Consider the following 20,217-nt stretch of genomic DNA (forward strand, 5'->3'; position numbering starts at 1 on the left):
GACATGTATAGGAAGGTATGCTACAAATATTCTTTGCGCCTTGTTAATCCTCAGGATCAAAGTTATCTTTAACGATGGACAGTGATATTTGACTGTATAACTGTTTGTGGTTTTGTGTATCAAAGCGTTCATAAAATCAGAAAGTCAAGGGAGATCACTCTATCTTTCAACCCTGTCAATATGACAATCTTGAATGTCTCGGAGCAAATTCAAATAAATCACCAGCTGTTGTTTTTTTTGGCAATAGAGGGGTTCACTGTTCGGATATTGTGTTTGCTTATAGTTTAAAGAATTACACCGAGTCATTCTACATAACATTAAATCTTTCAATAAATTTAAAGAACCAGTGTCAGCCTTTGACCAATTTCAAGTGTTTACGGCAACTTATTCGTAGATATGTAGGTCACAAGAGTATGTGTATACAGATATATACACCAAGTCATATGTTGTCATAGTTACAGGAAACATTGTAACAATGTGACTACTGAAATATCTTCGCTTTACAATTCGTTTTTATTATATATATTTTTTATTCCATATTTTTTATACTGCATAGTTTTCACATTATTTCACAAATATTTGTACAAGTATCACTTGTCCCAAACTTGTATTTTCATTATTCAAATAAAACTGTTTTCTATAAAAAGTGCCCTTCCCCCGGCTGCCTACGGCACTGTACAGAGGCTGATGTATTAATCAATAGTGGAGTGATGTAAAAATATTTGCTTTTCAAACAATGCATGTCAACCGGACCAACTTTTCACCAACTTGGTATGGTCGCATGCGGAATCAGCAATTGCTTGGTAATATTGTCAGGCACCACGTTATATTTTGTAATGATGATGAAAGATAAAATCATAAACGACTATATACTATTAATATTTATAGGGTCATTGTTGGGATAGGAAAACTAAGTAGTATTTACGTTTTGTAAATATTTTTTGGATAGCAGCTTTGCGATTGGTTCAGTGTTCAACTTTATTCCAAAACGAGTTGACATAGGAACAACCCCCCCTTCCCCCCAAAAAAACAAAACAACACATACTCTATCACCAAATAGACAAACACGTGTAGACAATTGATGGCCCACGGTGTAAGTCATATATAATTGTTATGCATGCCGTAATTTCCTTATGTTTCAGATTTGAAACATCAGAATGGCTGAAGGCACGCACTCCTTTCCCCCAGACTTCGTGTGGGGCACAGCTACGGCGTCATATCAGATAGAGGGAGCGTGGGACCAGGGCGGTAAGTGTGTGCCAGGTATAGGGGACCAGTACGGGGAGTGTGTCAGATAGAGGGGACCAGTACTTGGAGTGTGTCAGATAGAGAGGACTAGGATTGAGAGTGACAGATAGAGGGGACCAGGGTAGGGCGTGTGCCAGATAGAAGGGACCAGAGTGGGGAGTTTGCCAAATAGAAGGGACCAGGGCAGGGAGTGTGCCAGATAGAAGGGACCAGGGCGGTGAGAGTGCCAGATAGAAGGGACCAGAGCGGAGAGAGTGCCAGATAAAAGGGACCAGGGCGGGGAGTGTGCCAGATAGAAGGGACCAGAGCGGGGAGAGTGCCAGATAGAAGGGACCAGGGCGGGGAGTGTGCCAGATAGAAGGGACCAGGGTGGGGAGCGTGCCAGATAAAAGGGACCAGGGCGGGGAGTGTGCCAGATAGAAGGGACCAGAGCGGGGAGAGTGCCAGATAGAAGGGACCAGGGCGGGGAGTGTGCCAGATAGAAGGGACCAGGGTGGGGAGCGTGCCAGATAGAAGGGACCAGAGCGGGGAGAGTGCCAGATAGAAGGGACCAGGGCGGGGAGTGTGTCAGATAGAAGGGACCAGGGCGGGGAGTGTGCCAGATAGAAGGGACCAGGGCGGGGAATGTGCCAGATAGAAGGGACCAGGGTGGGGAGTGTGTCAGATAGAAGGGACCAGGGTGGGGAGCGTGCCAGATAGAAGGGACCAGAGCGGGGAGAGTGCCAGATAGAAGGGACCAGGGTGGAGAGTGTGTCAGATAGAGGGGACCAGGGCAGGGAGTGTGTCAGATAGAGGGGACCAGGGTGGGGAGTGTGTCAGATGGAGGGGACCAGGGTTGGGAGTGTATCAGATAGAACGGACCAGGGTGGGGAGTGTTTCAGATAGAAGGGACCAGGGTGGGGAGTGTGTCAGATAGAGGGGACCAGGGTGGGGAGTGTTTCAGATAGACGGGACCAGGGCGGGGAGTGTGCAAGATAGAAGGGACCAGGGTGGGGAGTGTGTCAGATAGAAGGGACCAGGGCGGGGAGTGTGTCAGATAGAGGGGACCAGGGCGGTGAGAGTGTGTCAGATAGAAGGGGACCAGGGCGGGGAGTGTTTCAGATAGAAGGGGCCAGGGTGGGGAGTGTGCCAGATAGAAGGGACCAGGGTCGAGAGTGTGCCAGATAGAAGGGACCAGGGTGGGGAGCGTGCCAGATAAAAGGGACCAGGGTGGGGAGTGTGTCAGATAGAGGGGACCAGGGCAGTGAGTTTGCCAGATAGAAGGGACCAAGGTGGGGAGTGTGTCAGATAGAGGGGACCAGAGCGGGGAGTGTGCCAGATAGAAGGGACCAGGGCGGGGAGTGTGCCAGATAGAAGGGACCAGGGTGGGGAGCGTGCCAGATAGAAGGGACCAGAGCGGGGAGAGTGCCAGATAGAAGGGACCAGGGCAGGGAGTGTGTCAGATAGAGGGGACCAGGGTGGGGAGTGTGCCAGATAGAAGGGACCAGGGTGGGGAGTGTGTCAGATAGAAGGGTCCAGGGTGGGGAGTGTGCCAGATAGAAGGGACCAGGGCGGGGAGTGTGTCAGATAGAAGGGACCAGGGTGGGGAGTGTGCCAGATATAGGGGACCAGAGCGGGGAGAGTGTGTCAGATGGAGGGGACCAGGGCGGGGAGTGTGCCAGATAGAAGGGACCAGGGTGGGGAGTGTGTCAGATAGAAGGGACCAGGGCAGGGAGTGTGTCAGATAGAGGGGACCAGGGTGGGGAGTGTGCCAGATAGAAGGGACCAGGGTGGGGAGTGTGTCAGATAGAAGGGACAAGGGCGGGGTGTGTGTCAGATAGAAGGGACCAGGGTGGGGAGTGTGCCAGATAGAAGGGACCAGGGTGGGGAGTGTGTCACATAGAAGGGACCAGGGTGGGGAGTGTGTCAGATAGAGGGGACCAGAGCGGGGAGAGTGTGCCAGATAGAGGGGACCAGAGCGGGGAGAGTGCCAGATAGAAGGGACCAGGGTGGGGAGTGTGTCAGATAGAGGGGACCAGGGCGGGGAGTGTGCCAGATAGAAGGGACCAGGGTGGGGAGTGTGCCAGATAGAAGGGACCAGGGTGGGGAGTGTGTCAGATAGAAGGGACAAGGGCGGGGTGTGTGTCAGATAGAAGGGACCAGGGTGGGGAGTGTGCCAGATAGAAGGGACCAGGGTGGGGAGTGTGTCAGATAGAAGGGACCAGGGTGGGGAGTGTGTCAGATAGAGGGGATCAGGGTGGGGAGTGTGGCAGATAGAAGGGACCTGGGTGGGGAGTGTGTCAGATAGAGGGGACCAGGGTGGGGAGCGTGTCAGATAGAAGGGACCAGGGCGGGGAGTGTGTCAGTTAGAGGGGTGATGGGACCAGGATGATTGGTGTATAAGATGGAATGGGTCACCACGAGGAGTGTGTCAGTTAGAGGGGGTCAGGACGAGGAGTGTGTCAGTTAGAGGGGGTCAGGACGAGGAGTGTGTCAGTTAGAGGGGACCAGGACGAGGAGTGTGTCAGTTAGAGGGGACCAGGACGAGGAGTGTGTCAGTTAGAGGGGGTCAGGACGAGGAGTGTGTCAGTTAGAGGGGATCAGGACGGGGAGTGTGTCAGTTAGAGGGGGTCAGGACGGGGAGTGTGTCAGTTAGAGGGGGTCAGGACGGGGAGTGTGTCAGTTAGAGGGGACCAGGACGAGGAGTGTGTCAGTTAGAGGGGACCAAGACGGGGAGTGTGTCAGTTAGAGGGGACCAAGACGGGGAGTGTGTCAGTTAGAGGGGACCAGGACGGGGAGTGTGTCAGTTAGAGGGGACCAAGACGGGGAGTGTGTCAGTTAGAGGGGGTCAGGACGGGGAGTGTGTCAGTTAGAGGGGGTCAGGACGGGGAGTGTGTCAGATAGAAGGGACCAGGACGGGGAGTGTGTCAGTTAGAGGGGACCAGGACGGGGAGTGTATAAGATGGAAGGGGTCAGGACGGGGAGTGTGTCAGTTAGAGGGGGTCAGGACGGGGAGTGTGTCAGTTAGAGGGGGTCAGGACGGGGAGTGTGTCAGTTAGAGGGGGTCAGGACGGGGAGTGTGTCAGTTAGAGGGGGTCAGGGCGGGGAGTGTGTCAGTTAGAGGGGACCAGGACGGGGAGTGTGTCAGTTAGAGGGGACCAGGACGGGGAGTGTGTCAGTTAGAGGGGGTCAGGACGGGGAGTGTGTCAGATAGAAGGGACCAGGACGGGGAGTGTGTCAGTTAGAGGGGACCAGGACGGGGAGTGTATAAGATGGAAGGGGTCAGGACGGGGAGTGTGTCAGTTAGAGGGGGTCAGGACGGGGAGTGTGTCAGTTAGAGGGGGTCAGGACGGGGAGTGTGTCAGTTAGAGGGGGTCAGGACGGGGAGTGTGTCAGTTAGAGGGGGTCAGGGCGGGGAGTGTGTCAGTTAGAGGGGTGATGGGACCAGGATGATTGGTGTATACGATGGAAGGGGTCAGGACAAGGAGTGTGTCAGTTAGAGGGGGTCAGGACGGGGAGTGTGTCAGTTAGAGGGGTGATGGGACCAGGATGATTGGTGTATACGATGGAAGGGGTCAGGACAAGGAGTGTGTCAGTTAGAGGGGGTCAGGACGGGGAGTGTATAAGATGGAAGGGGTCAGGACAAGTAGAGTAGGGATGACTATTGGTCTGGAAATCACTATTGAGAAAACTATTGATATTGAAAGTCACAATTGCTGTAACTATTGATATCGTAAGCAACTATTGCGATAAATATCGATAGTTTTCAGTGTATCATTTTAGATGGAATTTAGCGTTGAATTCGATTTTCCACCTAAGTTTGTCACAAACTCCATTTGACTGTCACCTCCGCCATTTTACTTAAAGGGGCACTGATCTAACGCAATTCCCCGGGACTGGTTGTTGCCTTTGTTATTGTTTTTTCCCAGTGAGTACCCGGATGTATAGCAGAAATCTAGACTAGTTCGCGACCTCTGCTGCGCCATTCGTAAGCGCATTAGTCACTTGTATGGGTAGTAATAAGGGCTTATGGTCACATTGATCAACAAAATGAAATACAGTTTACGAGATAATAAGGAAATGTAGGTATCTTTGTGGATAGCATCGGTAATGGTGACGAAGTTTTGATAAGTCACTTACTTGCTTGGTAATTTTGCGATTTTCGTTTACACTATTTTGACTTGCAACACAAAGTAAATATTTCACCTGAGCATTGCTTTTTGATAGTGGGTATATTTTTTACTGTCAAAATGTGTAACATTTTCAAATTTTTTAAACGCCTAAATATTCAGTTATTTAACAAAGTGACTGAACATTTTTTCCATCTGTGTTATTATGATAACGAATTCCAAACATTTTGATGTTTAATGTCATCACCAAGAGACTGAAAATGTTACGTTGAAAAGTACACTTCTATGTTGTTTGGCTTCTAATCCTACATAATAATCTGTTGTGATGTTTGTAGGCCCTTTTGATCGTCTTAATCAATCTGGACAGATTTTTTAGTCAAAATGACTGAAATATTTACACATTTTATAAATTGCCTGAGAGAATTACATTTTACAAATTGACGGTAATATATACACGCCTACAAGGGAAAAGGCCTGTGAAAACAACGTCTATCGCGCATTGAAGAATTTTTCAACCAAGACGTAGAGAAACAAGGACAAATCGGTTCAATGCTACAGCTAAAGAAGGAAAACAAAATGCAAATACCATAATTACAACCTACCAAATTTATGTGTATAAATTTTAGGCAGCAGCTTCCTTGTTCGAAGAATGTATCTGTAAATATCCACACAAAGGAACAATATCCCACTCGTCTGCAGCTGTACAAAGAAACTTATTCGATGTCACGTGTCTCTGTAACAATCACATATTTTAAAAGATATATATCGTTTCGGGATATTATAACCCGTGTTCGTTTCTCAACTGATCACTTGGATTGTTTCAGGTGTTTCACATAGGTGTCAAGTCTCAAGGGTCAGCTGAGAAAGCCCACGTGACAACTATTTTCATAACGTCCACGGTTCCTAAAATATCCATTGAGTGATAGATAACAATGACCAATCAATCAACCCTCAGTTAACCCTTTGCTTACTTACTTACTTACTTTGGAGATTTAACGTGCGCTTTCTGACTGATGCGTATTTCGCACACGGGCCCGGCCAGGCCATTTAATGTGTTTCCGAAAGGGGCGAAAGTGGTCTGTGCAACCCAAGAGGGGGGGGGGGGGGGGGGGGATTTTAGGGGTTGCTTATATAGAATTTGGGAATTTTGAGATTTGGAATAGATGCCGATGGGATTGGGGAGGAGAACTAAGGGAGCTGGGTATGGTGGATGTTTGTTTGTTTATGTGATTTTGATTTGGTAGGTTATTGTGTTTTTAGATGCGTTTTCTTAGTTCCGTTTTTATTAAGAATACGCCTAAGGCCTTGAAGTTTTCTAGTTCATTTTGTGGGTTTAGTATTGCTTCTAGAGTTAGAGCCTTGTTTAGATTGAGGGTGGTTTGTAATGCGGTTCGATGTGTTAGGTAGTGTGTGCAGTGGATGAGTGCGTGTTCTGGGGTTTCTGGTTGTTTGCAGTGTGGGCAGTTACTTGTAGTGTGTTTTTTTTTAATTTTTAGGTGGTTATTTAGGTTGATGTGTCCTGTTTGGAGTTTAGTGATTACTCTGTCGATTTGTTTGGATGGATGGAGAATTTTTGGTTTGGTTAGTGGTTTGCTGAGCACTTTTTTGATTTTGCTATTTGAGTTTAGATATAGGTTATGCCATTTTTTTGTGAGTTTTTGCTTGTTTACACTTTTAATTTCTGACTTTGAGATGGGTAAGTTTAAGCTTATTTCTGGGATTTTGAGGGATAGTTTAGCTGCTTTATCGGCGTTTTCATTACCGTATATTCCTACGTGGGAGGGTATCCACAAGAAGGTTATTTGTTTGCCTGCCTTAGTTAGGTCGTTGGAGCTTTTAACCCTTTGAACAAAGTATGGTTTTTTGTACATCGGCACTTCACGCCATGATATGTGTGTATTCCCTTTGTTTGAGTAAACCTAGACATGTAAACACTCACTTTTGACATATCCACTGTGCAAGATAACAGTGATTAATCAATCAACGTATTTTCTGTTAATTCTTTGATGACTAGGAACGATCCGTTGATTTACAAAAAAAAGTAAATCAACAGATCATTCACCTCTTGATGGTCTGCCACGTGCATATTACATAACACACATTTCACCTCACTTCAAAGCTGGATTTAGATTGAATAATTACCCCAGACACAATAAATGCCAATTGGGAACCTTTGTCAGATAATCTAAGTGGTGCTACCACTAATTGTACCTGTAATAAATTCATTAACTGAGCATCAAGTGAATGACGACAAATACACAAGGATAGGGTTATATGAGAAAACGTGGATGACAACAAGGGAGTAGTAATCGTATTATCGACGCAATCCGAAATCCGAAAATCCTTTCACTGCATGGATACTTTTTTTAGTGTTAAACTATAACCATCTGGGGTATTTCCAAATGGCGACATCCGATGAGCTCCGCCCTTCTTTTTGTCTGTTAGTTTAGGCTGAAGAAATTAATTAACATGCACCCTTTGTCGAAATCTTTATAGATCACGGTTAACCAATCAGTGTTTAATTATGCAAAAATGCGTAAAACAAATATTGCCTCCAGCCTCCAAGTTTATTTAGCTGTCCTTGCAGACGGTAGCCCAGTCTCTGGTCATGCTCAGTTGCGTTGCGTATCATCCGGGTACTCACGGGAAAAAAAACAATAACAAAGGCAACAACCAGTCCGGGGAATTGCTTTAGATCAGTGCCCCTTTAAGAAAGTCCGGTTGCTAAGCATCAAGGGCAGTTAACTCTAATCCTCACTCGGCTGCGTTCGCGAGCGTGTTTCGGTGACTCAATCGCATTATATGGTAAATACAATCGAAACTATCGATATTCCTAACTGAAATCGATACTATCGATCGGAAACAGATTTAACAATCGATTTATTGACTTTACGTGCTAACCAATAGCAATATATTGACATTTCGATTTATCGTGACACCCCTAGAGTAGAGTATCAGTTAGAGGGGAGCAGGGCGAGAAGGGTATTCTCAATGTGCAGATGTATGATGTTTCAGTCTGATTTGGCAGAATCCACCAGGTTTGGCATCCGTTGGTGCGTTGATCTGTTTTCGAACCCCTGGAATCGTGAATATGCGATATATGTCCGCCCTCTCGGTCACTGTAAATACATGTTCCTATTGTTCCTAATTTAATTTATTGCCGTCATCCCAGGTAAGGGCCTGAGTATCTGGGACGTGTTCACCCACGACGGATCCCTGATGCAGGATAAGGGCGCATCCGGGGACGTGGCGTGCGACAGCTACAACAAGTACCCGGAGGATATTGCCCTGATGAAGGACTTGGGGGTAAGTCTGACGCGGAAGAGGAGGGGGAGGAAAAGGGGGACTGTAATGGTACATAAACTAGGTAGCGGAGACCTACACACTCCCCGGCTGTGTTAATAATACAATGGAAGCAGACCAGTGATATACTTACCTGTGTTGGCAGGCTCACGTCATGCTATTTTACGGCCTATGCAGAGGTTAACTTTATCGAGTAAATCGACCAGACAATCCAGTGATTGGCATCATGGTATACGCTGACACGCAATCAGCGCAGTCACCGAATCTGACCTACCGATCCATTTAGTGGCCTCTCGGCTGCTGGATACCTATATTTTAAGCGGGAATTAAATGGGTTGTTAACATTATCGAACAACAGCTTGATCGTTCGATGGTGACAAAATACTTAAATATTTAAAACAGTCCGATCTAGCCGTAACTGAAATATTGTGCGGCGTTAAACAACAAACGAATAAATTTATTTTTTACATCCCTCTCGCACTCCAGAACTTACCCCTAATCCACTCACTCGTTCTCTCACTCTGTCACTCCCTCCGACTCTAGGTATCCAGCTTCCGGATGTCTCTAGCCTGGCCGAGGATCATCCCTGACCCTATCTCCGGGGAGGTGAACGAGGAGGGCGTGGCCTACTACAACCGTGTGATCGACGCTCTCCTGGAGGCGGGCATAGAACCGTCCGTCACCCTGTACCATTGGGATCTCCCCCTCACCCTAGAGGAGAAGCTTGGGGGATGGGCCAGTGAGGACATCATACCGTACTTCGTCAAGTATGCTCAAGTCTGCTTTGACAGATTCGGGGACCGGGTAAGGTTACTCCTACTCTGCCACTACAGCTTCAACTACAGATAATACTACAGCTACTACCGAGTGCGAAATCTGCACCTCCGGAAGCTTTCGTTAAGTCTCCAACATCACCATCACGATGCTATAGTATAGGTGAGGTGAGGTGAAATTGGGTTTAACGTCGCGTCCAAGATTATTGCACTTATATAGCGACGTGCATGCACGTGTGTGTGTGTGTGGCTGCTTGTACTAGTCCGGACTGATGCTGATTTATAGTGCTAGCCCACTGAGATACCATGCCGCAGTTTAACATGAATACCCCACTCAGACACAGTATACTGACTGCGAGCCGACCAGTCCTTGTTTTAGCCCTTTAATGACGAGCGCCAGACAGGGTAACAACAAGTACCATCTTTTAACGTCTTTTGGTATGACGCGGCCGGGGAACGAACCCCGGACCTTCCGCTCTCCGGGCGGTCTAAGTTTCACAGGCTACTACTGGACTGTCCAATGGTCACTCATGCTCGATTATCCGGTACTATGTCTCAAATCTGTTTTGATAAATACTCTGGGCCCGTAGCTTTTTTTTACACGTCCTCCAGCGCTTCGATCTCCGAGTCCTGCCCTTTGAAAGAAGCGGTTGCACCAGGGGTTCTGAGTATTTGTACTTATAGACTAGAGACGTTATACCCCAGATAAGAACCCGTGGCCTTTTTTACGGGCTTGACGGAAATAGCCGAACGTGAGATTGCCCGTGGTGATTACAATTACTATTTTGGTTTGGAGGTCAACTCGGGGCTTTGACCTGAATGCATGTGTGGCACCATACTCTAACGAAATGCATCGTTCACTCCACTTAACACAGCCAAAGTTGTCCAACACTGTCAGCTGAAATGTTGTTCACAGCCAGCCGAGAAGCTTGGAAGTGTAAGTGGTGTAGGGGAGGTAACTCGTGTAAACCTCAACCCGTTCGCAACTTACCTGGCAACTGCGAGTTTAAAGCCGGTGTAACAGTATTTCAGTTGTAGCGCTGCGTGTCAGCTAGATGTGGGAGGAAAGACCAAACTGATACTAGTCGGAAGTGTTTGTCCTTTTGGAAAACCACTAACACGGTATTGTGCTGACAAAACAATACTCGTGACCAGGTTGACTCGGAATTTGATACGCATAAGGGGCGCAACTCTGCCCACCAAATTCCAACGTCTGAGATGACTTGGCAACCTGTTTCCACAGAAGTTTGGATGATGCTCCCGTTTGCTCAGCATCACTTTCTCTTGTTCCAGGTCAAGCTCTGGATCACTTTCAACGAACCCGACATCTTCATCGACCACGGCTACGTCCTGGACTGGCACGCGCCGGGCCGAGCTGACTTCAAGGACATCGGGCCCTACCCCGTCGCCTTCAACGTCGTGCGGGCCCACGGCAAGGCGTACCGACTGTACGACGAGAAGTATAGAGCTACACAGAAAGGTACCGACTGTACGACGAGAAGGCTAGAGCTACACAGAAAGGTACCGACTGTACGACGAGAAGGCTAGAGCTACACAGAAAGGTACCGACTGTACGACGAGAAGGCTAGAGCTACACAGAAAGTACCGACTGTACGACGAGAAGGCTAGAGCTACACAGAAAGGTACCGACTGTACGACGAGAAGTATAGAGCTACACAGAAAGTACCGACTGTACGACGAGAAGGCTAGAGCTACACAGAAAGGTACCGACTGTACGACGAGAAGGCTAGAGCTACACAGAAAGGTACCGACTGTACGACGAGAAGGCTAGAGCTACACAGAACGTACCGACTGTACGACGAGACGTATAGAGCTACACAGAAAGTACCAACTGTACGACGAGAAGTATAGAGCTACACAGAAAGGTACCGACTGTACGACGAGAAGGCTAGAGCTACACAGAAAGGTACCGACTGTACGACGAGAAGGCTAGAGCTACACAGAAAGGTACCGACTGTACGACGAGAAGGCTAGAGCTACACAGAAAGTACCGACTGTACGACGAGAAGTATAGAGCTACACAGAAAGGTACCGACTGTACGACGAGAAGTATAGAGCTACACAGAAAGTACCGACTGTACGACGAGAAGGCTAGAGCTACACAGAAAGTACCGACTGTACGACGAGAAGTATAGAGCTACACAAAAGGTACCGACTGTACGACGAGAAGGCTAGAGCTACACAGAACGTACCGACTGTACGACGAGACGTATAGAGCTACACAGAAAGTACCAACTGTACGACGAGAAGTATAGAGCTACACAGAAAGGTACCGACTGTACGACGAGAAGGCTAGAGCTACACAGAAAGGTACCGACTGTACGACGAGAAGGCTAGAGCTACACAGAAAGGTACCGACTGTACGACGAGAAGGCTAGAGCTACACAGAAAGTACCGACTGTACGACGAGAAGGCTAGAGCTACACAGAAAGGTACCGACTGTACGACGAGAAGTATAGAGCTACACAGAAAGTACCGACTGTACGACGAGAAGGCTAGAGCTACACAGAAAGTACCGACTGTACGACGAGAAGTATAGAGCTACACAAAAAGTACCGACTGTATGACGAGAAGTATAGAGCTACACAGAAAGTACCAACTGTACGACGAGAAGTATAGAGCTACACAGAAAGTACCGACTGTACGACGAGAAGTATACAGCTACACAGAAAGTACCGACTGTACGACGAGAAGTATAGAGCTACACAGAAAGAACCGACTGTACGACGAGAAGTATAGAGCTACACAGAAAGTACCGACTGTACGACGAGAAGGCTAGAGCTACACAGAAAGGTACCGACTGTACGACGAGAAGTATAGAGCTACACAGAAAGGTACCGACTGTATGACGAGAAGTATAGAGCTACCCAGAAAGTACCAACTGTATGACGAGAAGTATAGAGCTACACAGAAAGTACTGACTGTACGACGAGAAGTATAGAGCTACACAGAAAGGTACCGACTGTATGACGAGAAGTATAGAGCTACACAGAAAGTACCGACTGTACGACGAGAAGTATAGAGCTACACAGAAAGTACCAACTGTATGACGAGAAGTATAGAGCTACACAGAAAGTACCGACTGTACGACGAGAAGTATAGAGCTACACAGAAAGTACTGACTGTATGACGAGAAGTATAGAGCTACACAGAAAGTACCGACTGTACGACGAGAAGTATAAAGCTACACAGATAGGTACCGACTGTATGACGAGAAGTATAGAGCTACACAAAAAGTACCGACTGTATGACGAGAAGTATAGAGCTACACAGAAAGTACCGACTGTACGACGAGAAGTATAGAGCTACACAGAAAGTACCGACTGTATGACGAGAAGTATAGAGCTACACAGAAAGTACCGACTGTACGACGAGAAGTATAGAGCTACACAGAAAGGTACCGACTGTACGACGAGAAGGCTAGAGCTACACAGAAAGGTACCGACTGTACGACGAGAAGGCTAGAGCTACACAGAAAGGTACCGACTGTACGACGAGAAGGCTAGAGCTACACAGAAAGTACCGACTGTACGACGAGAAGGCTAGAGCTACACAGAAAGGTACAGACTGTACGACGAGAAGTATAGAGCTACACAGAAAGTACCGACTGTACGACGAGAAGGCTAGAGCTACACAGAAAGGTACCGACTGTACGACGAGAAGGCTAGAGCTACACAGAAAGGTACCGACTGTACGACGAGAAGGCTAGAGCTACACAGAACGTACCGACTGTACGACGAGACGTATAGAGCTACACAGAAAGTACCAACTGTACGACGAGAAGTATAGAGCTACACAGAAAGGTACCGACTGTACGACGAGAAGGCTAGAGCTACACAGAAAGGTACCGACTGTACGACGAGAAGGCTAGAGCTACACAGAAAGGTACCGACTGTACGACGAGAAGGCTAGAGCTACACAGAAAGTACCGACTGTACGACGAGAAGGCTAGAGCTACACAGAAAGGTACCGACTGTACGACGAGAAGTATAGAGCTACACAGAAAGTACCGACTGTACGACGAGAAGGCTAGAGCTACACAGAAAGTACCGACTGTACGACGAGAAGTATAGAGCTACACAAAAGGTACCGACTGTACGACGAGAAGGCTAGAGCTACACAGAACGTACCGACTGTACGACGAGACGTATAGAGCTACACAGAAAGTACCAACTGTACGACGAGAAGTATAGAGCTACACAGAAAGGTACCGACTGTACGACGAGAAGGCTAGAGCTACACAGAAAGGTACCGACTGTACGACGAGAAGGCTAGAGCTACACAGAAAGGTACCGACTGTACGACGAGAAGGCTAGAGCTACACAGAAAGTACCGACTGTACGACGAGAAGGCTAGAGCTCCACAGAAAGGTACCGACTGTACGACGAGAAGTATAGAGCTACACAGAAAGTACCGACTGTATGACGAGAAGTATAGAGCTACACAGAAAGTACCGACTGTACGACGAGAAGTATAGAGCTACACAGAAAGTACCGACTGTATGACGAGAAGTATAGAGCTACACAGAAAGTACCGACTGTACGACGAGAAGTATAGAGCTACACAGAAAGGTACCGACTGTACGACGAGAAGGCTAGAGCTACACAGAAAGGTACCGACTGTACGACGAGAAGGCTAGAGCTACACAGAAAGGTACCGACTGTACGACGAGAAGGCTAGAGCTACACAGAAAGTACCGACTGTACGACGAGAAGGCTAGAGCTACACAGAAAGGTACCGACTGTACGACGAGAAGTATAGAGCTACACAGAAAGTACCGACTGTACGACGAGAAGGCTAGAGCTACACAGAAAGGTACCGACTGTACGACGAGAAGGCTAGAGCTACACAGAAAGGTACCGACTGTACGACGAGAAGGCTAGAGCTACACAGAACGTACCGACTGTACGACGAGACGTATAGAGCTACACAGAAAGTACCAACTGTACGACGAGAAGTATAGAGCTACACAGAAAGGTACCGACTGTACGACGAGAAGGCTAGAGCTACACAGAAAGGTACCGACTGTACGACGAGAAGGCTAGAGCTACACAGAAAGGTACCGACTGTACGACGAGAAGGCTAGAGCTACACAGAAAGTACCGACTGTACGACGAGAAGGCTAGAGCTACACAGAAAGGTACCGACTGTACGACGAGAAGTATAGAGCTACACAGAAAGTACCGACTGTACGACGAGAAGGCTAGAGCTACACAGAAAGTACCGACTGTACGACGAGAAGTATAGAGCTACACAAAAGGTACCGACTGTACGACGAGAAGGCTAGAGCTACACAGAACGTACCGACTGTACGACGAGACGTATAGAGCTACACAGAAAGTACCAACTGTACGACGAGAAGTATAGAGCTACACAGAAAGGTACCGACTGTACGACGAGAAGGCTAGAGCTACACAGAAAGGTACCGACTGTACGACGAGAAGGCTAGAGCTACACAGAAAGGTACCGACTGTACGACGAGAAGGCTAGAGCTACACAGAAAGGTACCGACTGTACGACGAGAAGGCTAGAGCTACACAGAAAGGTACCGACTGTACGACGAGAAGGCTAGAGCTACACAGAAAGTACCGACTGTACGACGAGAAGGCTAGAGCTACACAGAAAGGTACCGACTGTACGACGAGAAGTATAGAGCTACACAGAAAGTACCGACTGTACGACGAGAAGGCTAGAGCTACACAGAAAGTACCGACTGTACGACGAGAAGTATAGAGCTACACAAAAAGTACCGACTGTATGACGAGAAGTATAGAGCTACACAGAAAGTACCAACTCTACGACGAGAAGTATAGAGCTACACAGAAAGTACCGACTGTACGACGAGAAGTATACAGCTACACAGAAAGTACCGACTGTACGACGAGAAGTATAGAGCTACACAGAAAGAACCGACTGTACGACGAGAAGTATAGAGCTACACAGAAAGTACCGACTGTATGACGAGAAGGCTAGAGCTACACAGAAAGGTACCGACTGTACGACGAGAAGTATAGAGCTACACAGAAAGGTACCGACTGTATGACGAGAAGTATAGAGCTACACAGAAAGTACCAACTGTATGACGAGAAGTATAGAGCTACACAGAAAGTACTGACTGTACGACGAGAAGTATAGAGCTACACAGAAAGGTACCGACTGTATGACGAGAAGTATAGAGCTACACAGAAAGTACCGACTGTACGACGAGAAGTATAGAGCTACACAGAAAGTACCAACTGTATGACGAGAAGTATAGAGCTACACAGAAAGTACCGACTGTACGACGAGAAGTATAGAGCTACACAGAAAGTACTGACTGTATGACGAGAAGTATAGAGCTACACAGAAAGTACCGACTGTACGACGAGAAGTATAAAGCTACACAGATAGGTACCGACTGTATGACGAGAAGTATAGAGCTACACAAAAAGTACCGACTGTATGACGAGAAGTATAGAGCTACACAGAAAGTACCGACTGTATGACGAGAAGTATAGAGCTACACAGAAAGTACCGACTGTACGACGAGAAGTATAGAGCTACACAGAAAGTACCGACTGTATGACGAGAAGTATAGAGCTACACAGAAAGTACCGACTGTACGACGAGAAGTATAGAGCTACACAGAAAGGTACCGACTGTACGACGAGAAGTATAGAGCTACACAGAAAGGTACCGACTGTACGACGAGAAGTATAGAGCTACACAGAAAGGTACCGACTGTACGACGAGAAGTATAGAGCTACATAGAAAGTACCGACTGTATGACGAGTAGTATAGAGCTACACAAAAAGAACCGACTGTATGACGAGAAGTATAGAGCTACACAGAAAGTACTGACTGTACAACGAGAAGTATAGAGCTACACAGAAAGTACCGACTGTACGACGAGAAGTATAGAGCTACACAGAAAGTACCGACTGTATGACGAGAAGTATAGAGCTACACAAAAAGAACCGACTGTACGACGAGAAGTATATAGCTACACAGAAAGTACTGACTGTACGACGAGAAGTATATAGCTACACAGAAAGTACTGACTGTATGACGAGAAGTATAGAGCTACACAGAAAGTACCGACTGTACGACAAGAAATATAGAGCTACACAGAAAGTACTGACTGTATGACGAGAAGTATAGAGCTACACAGAAAGTACCGACTGTACGACGAGAAGTATAGAGCTACACAGAAAGTACCGACTGTACGACGAGAAGTATAGAGCTACACAGAAAGTACCGACTGTATGACGAGAAGTATAGAGCTACGCAGAAAGGTACCGACTGTACGACGAGAAGTATAGAGCTACACAGAAAGGTACCGACTGTATGCCGAGAAGTATAGAGCTACGCAGAAAGTACCGACTGTATGACGAGAAGTATAGAACTACACAGAAAGGTACTGACTGTACGACGAGAAGTATAGAGCTACACAGAAAGTACCGACTGTATGACGAGAAGTATAGAGCTACACAGAAAGGTACCGACTGTATGACGAGAAGTATAGAGCTACACAGAAAGTACCGACTGTATGACGAGAAGTATAGAGCTACACAGAAAGTACCGACTGTACGACGAGAAGTATATAGCTACACAGATAGGTACCGACTGTATGACGAGAAGTATAGTGCTACACAGAAAGGTACCGACTGTACGACGAGAAGTATAGAGCTACACAGAAAGTACCGACTGTATGACGAGAAGTATAGAGCTACGCAGAAAGTACCGACTGTATGACGAGAAGTATAGAACTACACAGAAAGGTACTGACTGTATGACGAGAAGTATAGAGCTACACAGAAAGTACCGACTGTATGACGAGAAGTATAGAGCTACACAGAAAGTACCGACTGTATGACGAGAAGTATAGAGCTACACAGAAAGGTACCGACTGTATGACGAGAAGTATAGAGCTACACAGAAAGTACCGACTGTATGACGAGAAGTATAGAGCTACACAGAAAGTACCGACTATACGACGAGAAGTATATAGCTACACAGATAGGTACCGACTGTATGACGAGAAGTATAGAGCTACACAGAAAGTACCGACTGTATGACGAGAAGTATAGAGCTACACAGAAAGGTACCGACTGTATGACGAGAAGTATAGAGCTACACAGAAAGTACCGACTGTACGACGAGAAGTATATAGCTACACAGATAGGTACCGACTGTATGACGAGAAGTATAGAGCTACACAGAAAGTACCGACTGTACGACGAGAAGTATATAGCTACACAGAAAGGTACCGACTGTATGACGAGAAGTATAGAGCTACACAGAAAGTACCGACTGTACGACGAGAAGTATAGAGCTACACAGATAGGTACCGACTGTACGACGAGAAGTATAGAGCTACACAGAAAGGTACCGACTGTATGACGAGAAGTATAGAGCTACACAGAAAGTACCGACTGTATGACGAGAAGTATAGAGCTACACAAAAAGTACCGACTGTATGACGAGAAGTATAGAGCTACACAGAAAGTACCAACTGTACGACGAGAAGTATAGAGCTACACAGAAAGTACCGACTGTACGACGAGAAGTATACAGCTACACAGAAAGTACCGACTGTACGACGAGAAGTATAGAGCTACACAGAAAGAACCGACTGTACGACGAGAAGTATAGAGCTACACAGAAAGTACCGACTGTACGACGAGAAGGCTAGAGCTACACAGAAAGGTACCGACTGTACGACGAGAAGTATAGAGCTACACAGAAAGGTACCGACTGTATGACGAGAAGTATAGAGCTACACAGAAAGTACCAACTGTATGACGAGAAGTATAGAGCTACACAGAAAGTACTGACTGTACGACGAGAAGTATAGAGCTACACAGAAAGGTACCGACTGTATGACGAGAAGTATAGAGCTACACAGAAAGTACCGACTGTACGACGAGAAGTATAGAGCTACACAGAAAGTACCAACTGTATGACGAGAAGTATAGAGCTACACAGAAAGTACCGACTGTACGACGAGAAGTATAGAGCTACACAGAAAGTACTGACTGTATGACGAGAAGTATAGAGCTACACAGAAAGTACCGACTGTACGACGAGAAGTATAAAGCTACACAGATAGGTACCGACTGTATGACGAGAAGTATAGAGCTACACAGAAAGTACCGACTGTACGACGAGAACTATAGAGCTACACAGAAAGGTACCGACTGTACGACGAGAAGTATAGAGCTACATAGAAAGTACCGACTGTATGACGAGTAGTATAGAGCTACACAAAAAGAACCGACTGTATGACGAGAAGTATAGAGCTACACAGAAAGTACTGACTGTACAACGAGAAGTATAGAGCTACACAGAAAGTACCGACTGTACGACGAGAAGTATAGAGCTACACAGAAAGTACCGACTGTATGACGAGAAGTATAGAGCTACACAAAAAGAACCGACTGTACGACGAGAAGTATATAGCTACACAGAAAGTACTGACTGTACGACGAGAAGTATATAGCTACACAGAAAGTACTGACTGTATGACGAGAAGTATAGAGCTACACAGAAAGTACCGACTGTACGACAAGAAATATAGAGCTACACAGAAAGTACTGACTGTATGACGAGAAGTATAGAGCTACACAGAAAGAACCGACTGTACGACGAGAAGTATAGAGCTACACAGAAAGTACCGACTGTACGACGAGAAGTATAGAGCTACACAGAAAGTACCGACTGTATGACGAGAAGTATAGAGCTACGCAGAAAGGTACCGACTGTACGACGAGAAGTATAGAGCTACACAGAAAGGTACCGACTGTATGACGAGAAGTATAGAGCTACGCAGAAAGTACCGACTGTATGACGAGAAGTATAGAACTACACAGAAAGGTACTGACTGTACGACGAGAAGTATAGAGCTACACAGAAAGTACCGACTGTATGACGAGAAGTATAGAGCTACACAGAAAGGTACCGACTGTATGACGAGAAGTATAGAGCTACACAGAAAGTACCGACTGTATGACGAGAAGTATAGAGCTACACAGAAAGTACCGACTGTACGACGAGAAGTATATAGCTACACAGATAGGTACCGACTGTATGACGAGAAGTATAGTGCTACACAGAAAGGTACCGACTGTACGACGAGAAGTATAGAGCTACACAGAAAGGTACCGACTGTATGACGAGAAGTATAGAGCTACGCAGAAAGTACCGACTGTATGACGAGAAGTATAGAACTACACAGAAAGGTACTGACTGTATGACGAGAAGTATAGAGCTACACAGAAAGTACCGACTGTATGACGAGAAGTATAGAGCTACACAGAAAGTACCGACTGTATGACGAGAAGTATAGAGCTACACAGAAAGTACCGACTATACGACGAGAAGTATATAGCTACACAGATAGGTACCGACTGTATGACGAGAAGTATAGAGCTACACAGAAAGTACCGACTGTATGACGAGAAGTATAGAGCTACACAGAAAGGTACCGACTGTATGACGAGAAGTATAGAGCTACACAGAAAGTACCGACTGTACGACGAGAAGTATATAGCTACACAGATAGGTACCGACTGTATGACGAGAAGTATAGAGCTACACAGAAAGTACCGACTGTACGACGAGAAGTATATAGCTACACAGAAAGGTACCGACTGTATGACGAGAAGTATAGAGCTACACAGAAAGTACCGACTGTACGACGAGAAGTATAGAGCTACGCAGAAAGTACCGACTGTATGACGAGAAGTATAGAACTACACAGAAAGGTACTGACTGTACGACGA

At 46.6% G+C, this 20,217-nt stretch overlaps 1 protein-coding gene across 4 annotated transcripts in view; it reads left to right on the forward strand.

Moving 5' to 3' along the window:
- The window catches only part of LOC124115153 (cytosolic beta-glucosidase-like), a 36,609-nt gene that overhangs the window by 7,212 nt on the left and 9,180 nt on the right, over positions 1–20,217 (forward strand). For all 4 annotated transcript variants that reach the window (XM_048389582.1, XM_048389583.1, XM_048389585.1 and 1 more), the window contains exons 2-5: positions 1,143–1,248; positions 8,530–8,663; positions 9,204–9,464; positions 10,727–10,913. In XM_048389582.1, the coding sequence (XP_048245539.1) occupies positions 1,158–1,248; positions 8,530–8,663; positions 9,204–9,464; positions 10,727–10,913 (673 nt within the window). In that variant the 5' untranslated portion in view covers positions 1,143–1,157. The remainder of the gene's footprint in view (positions 1–1,142; positions 1,249–8,529; positions 8,664–9,203; positions 9,465–10,726; positions 10,914–20,217) is intronic.

Source organism: Haliotis rufescens, unplaced genomic scaffold (genome assembly GCF_023055435.1).
Source record: "Haliotis rufescens isolate VD_foot unplaced genomic scaffold, xgHalRufe1.0.p SCAF_8, whole genome shotgun sequence".
Lineage (NCBI taxonomy): Eukaryota > Metazoa > Mollusca > Gastropoda > Lepetellida > Haliotidae > Haliotis > Haliotis rufescens.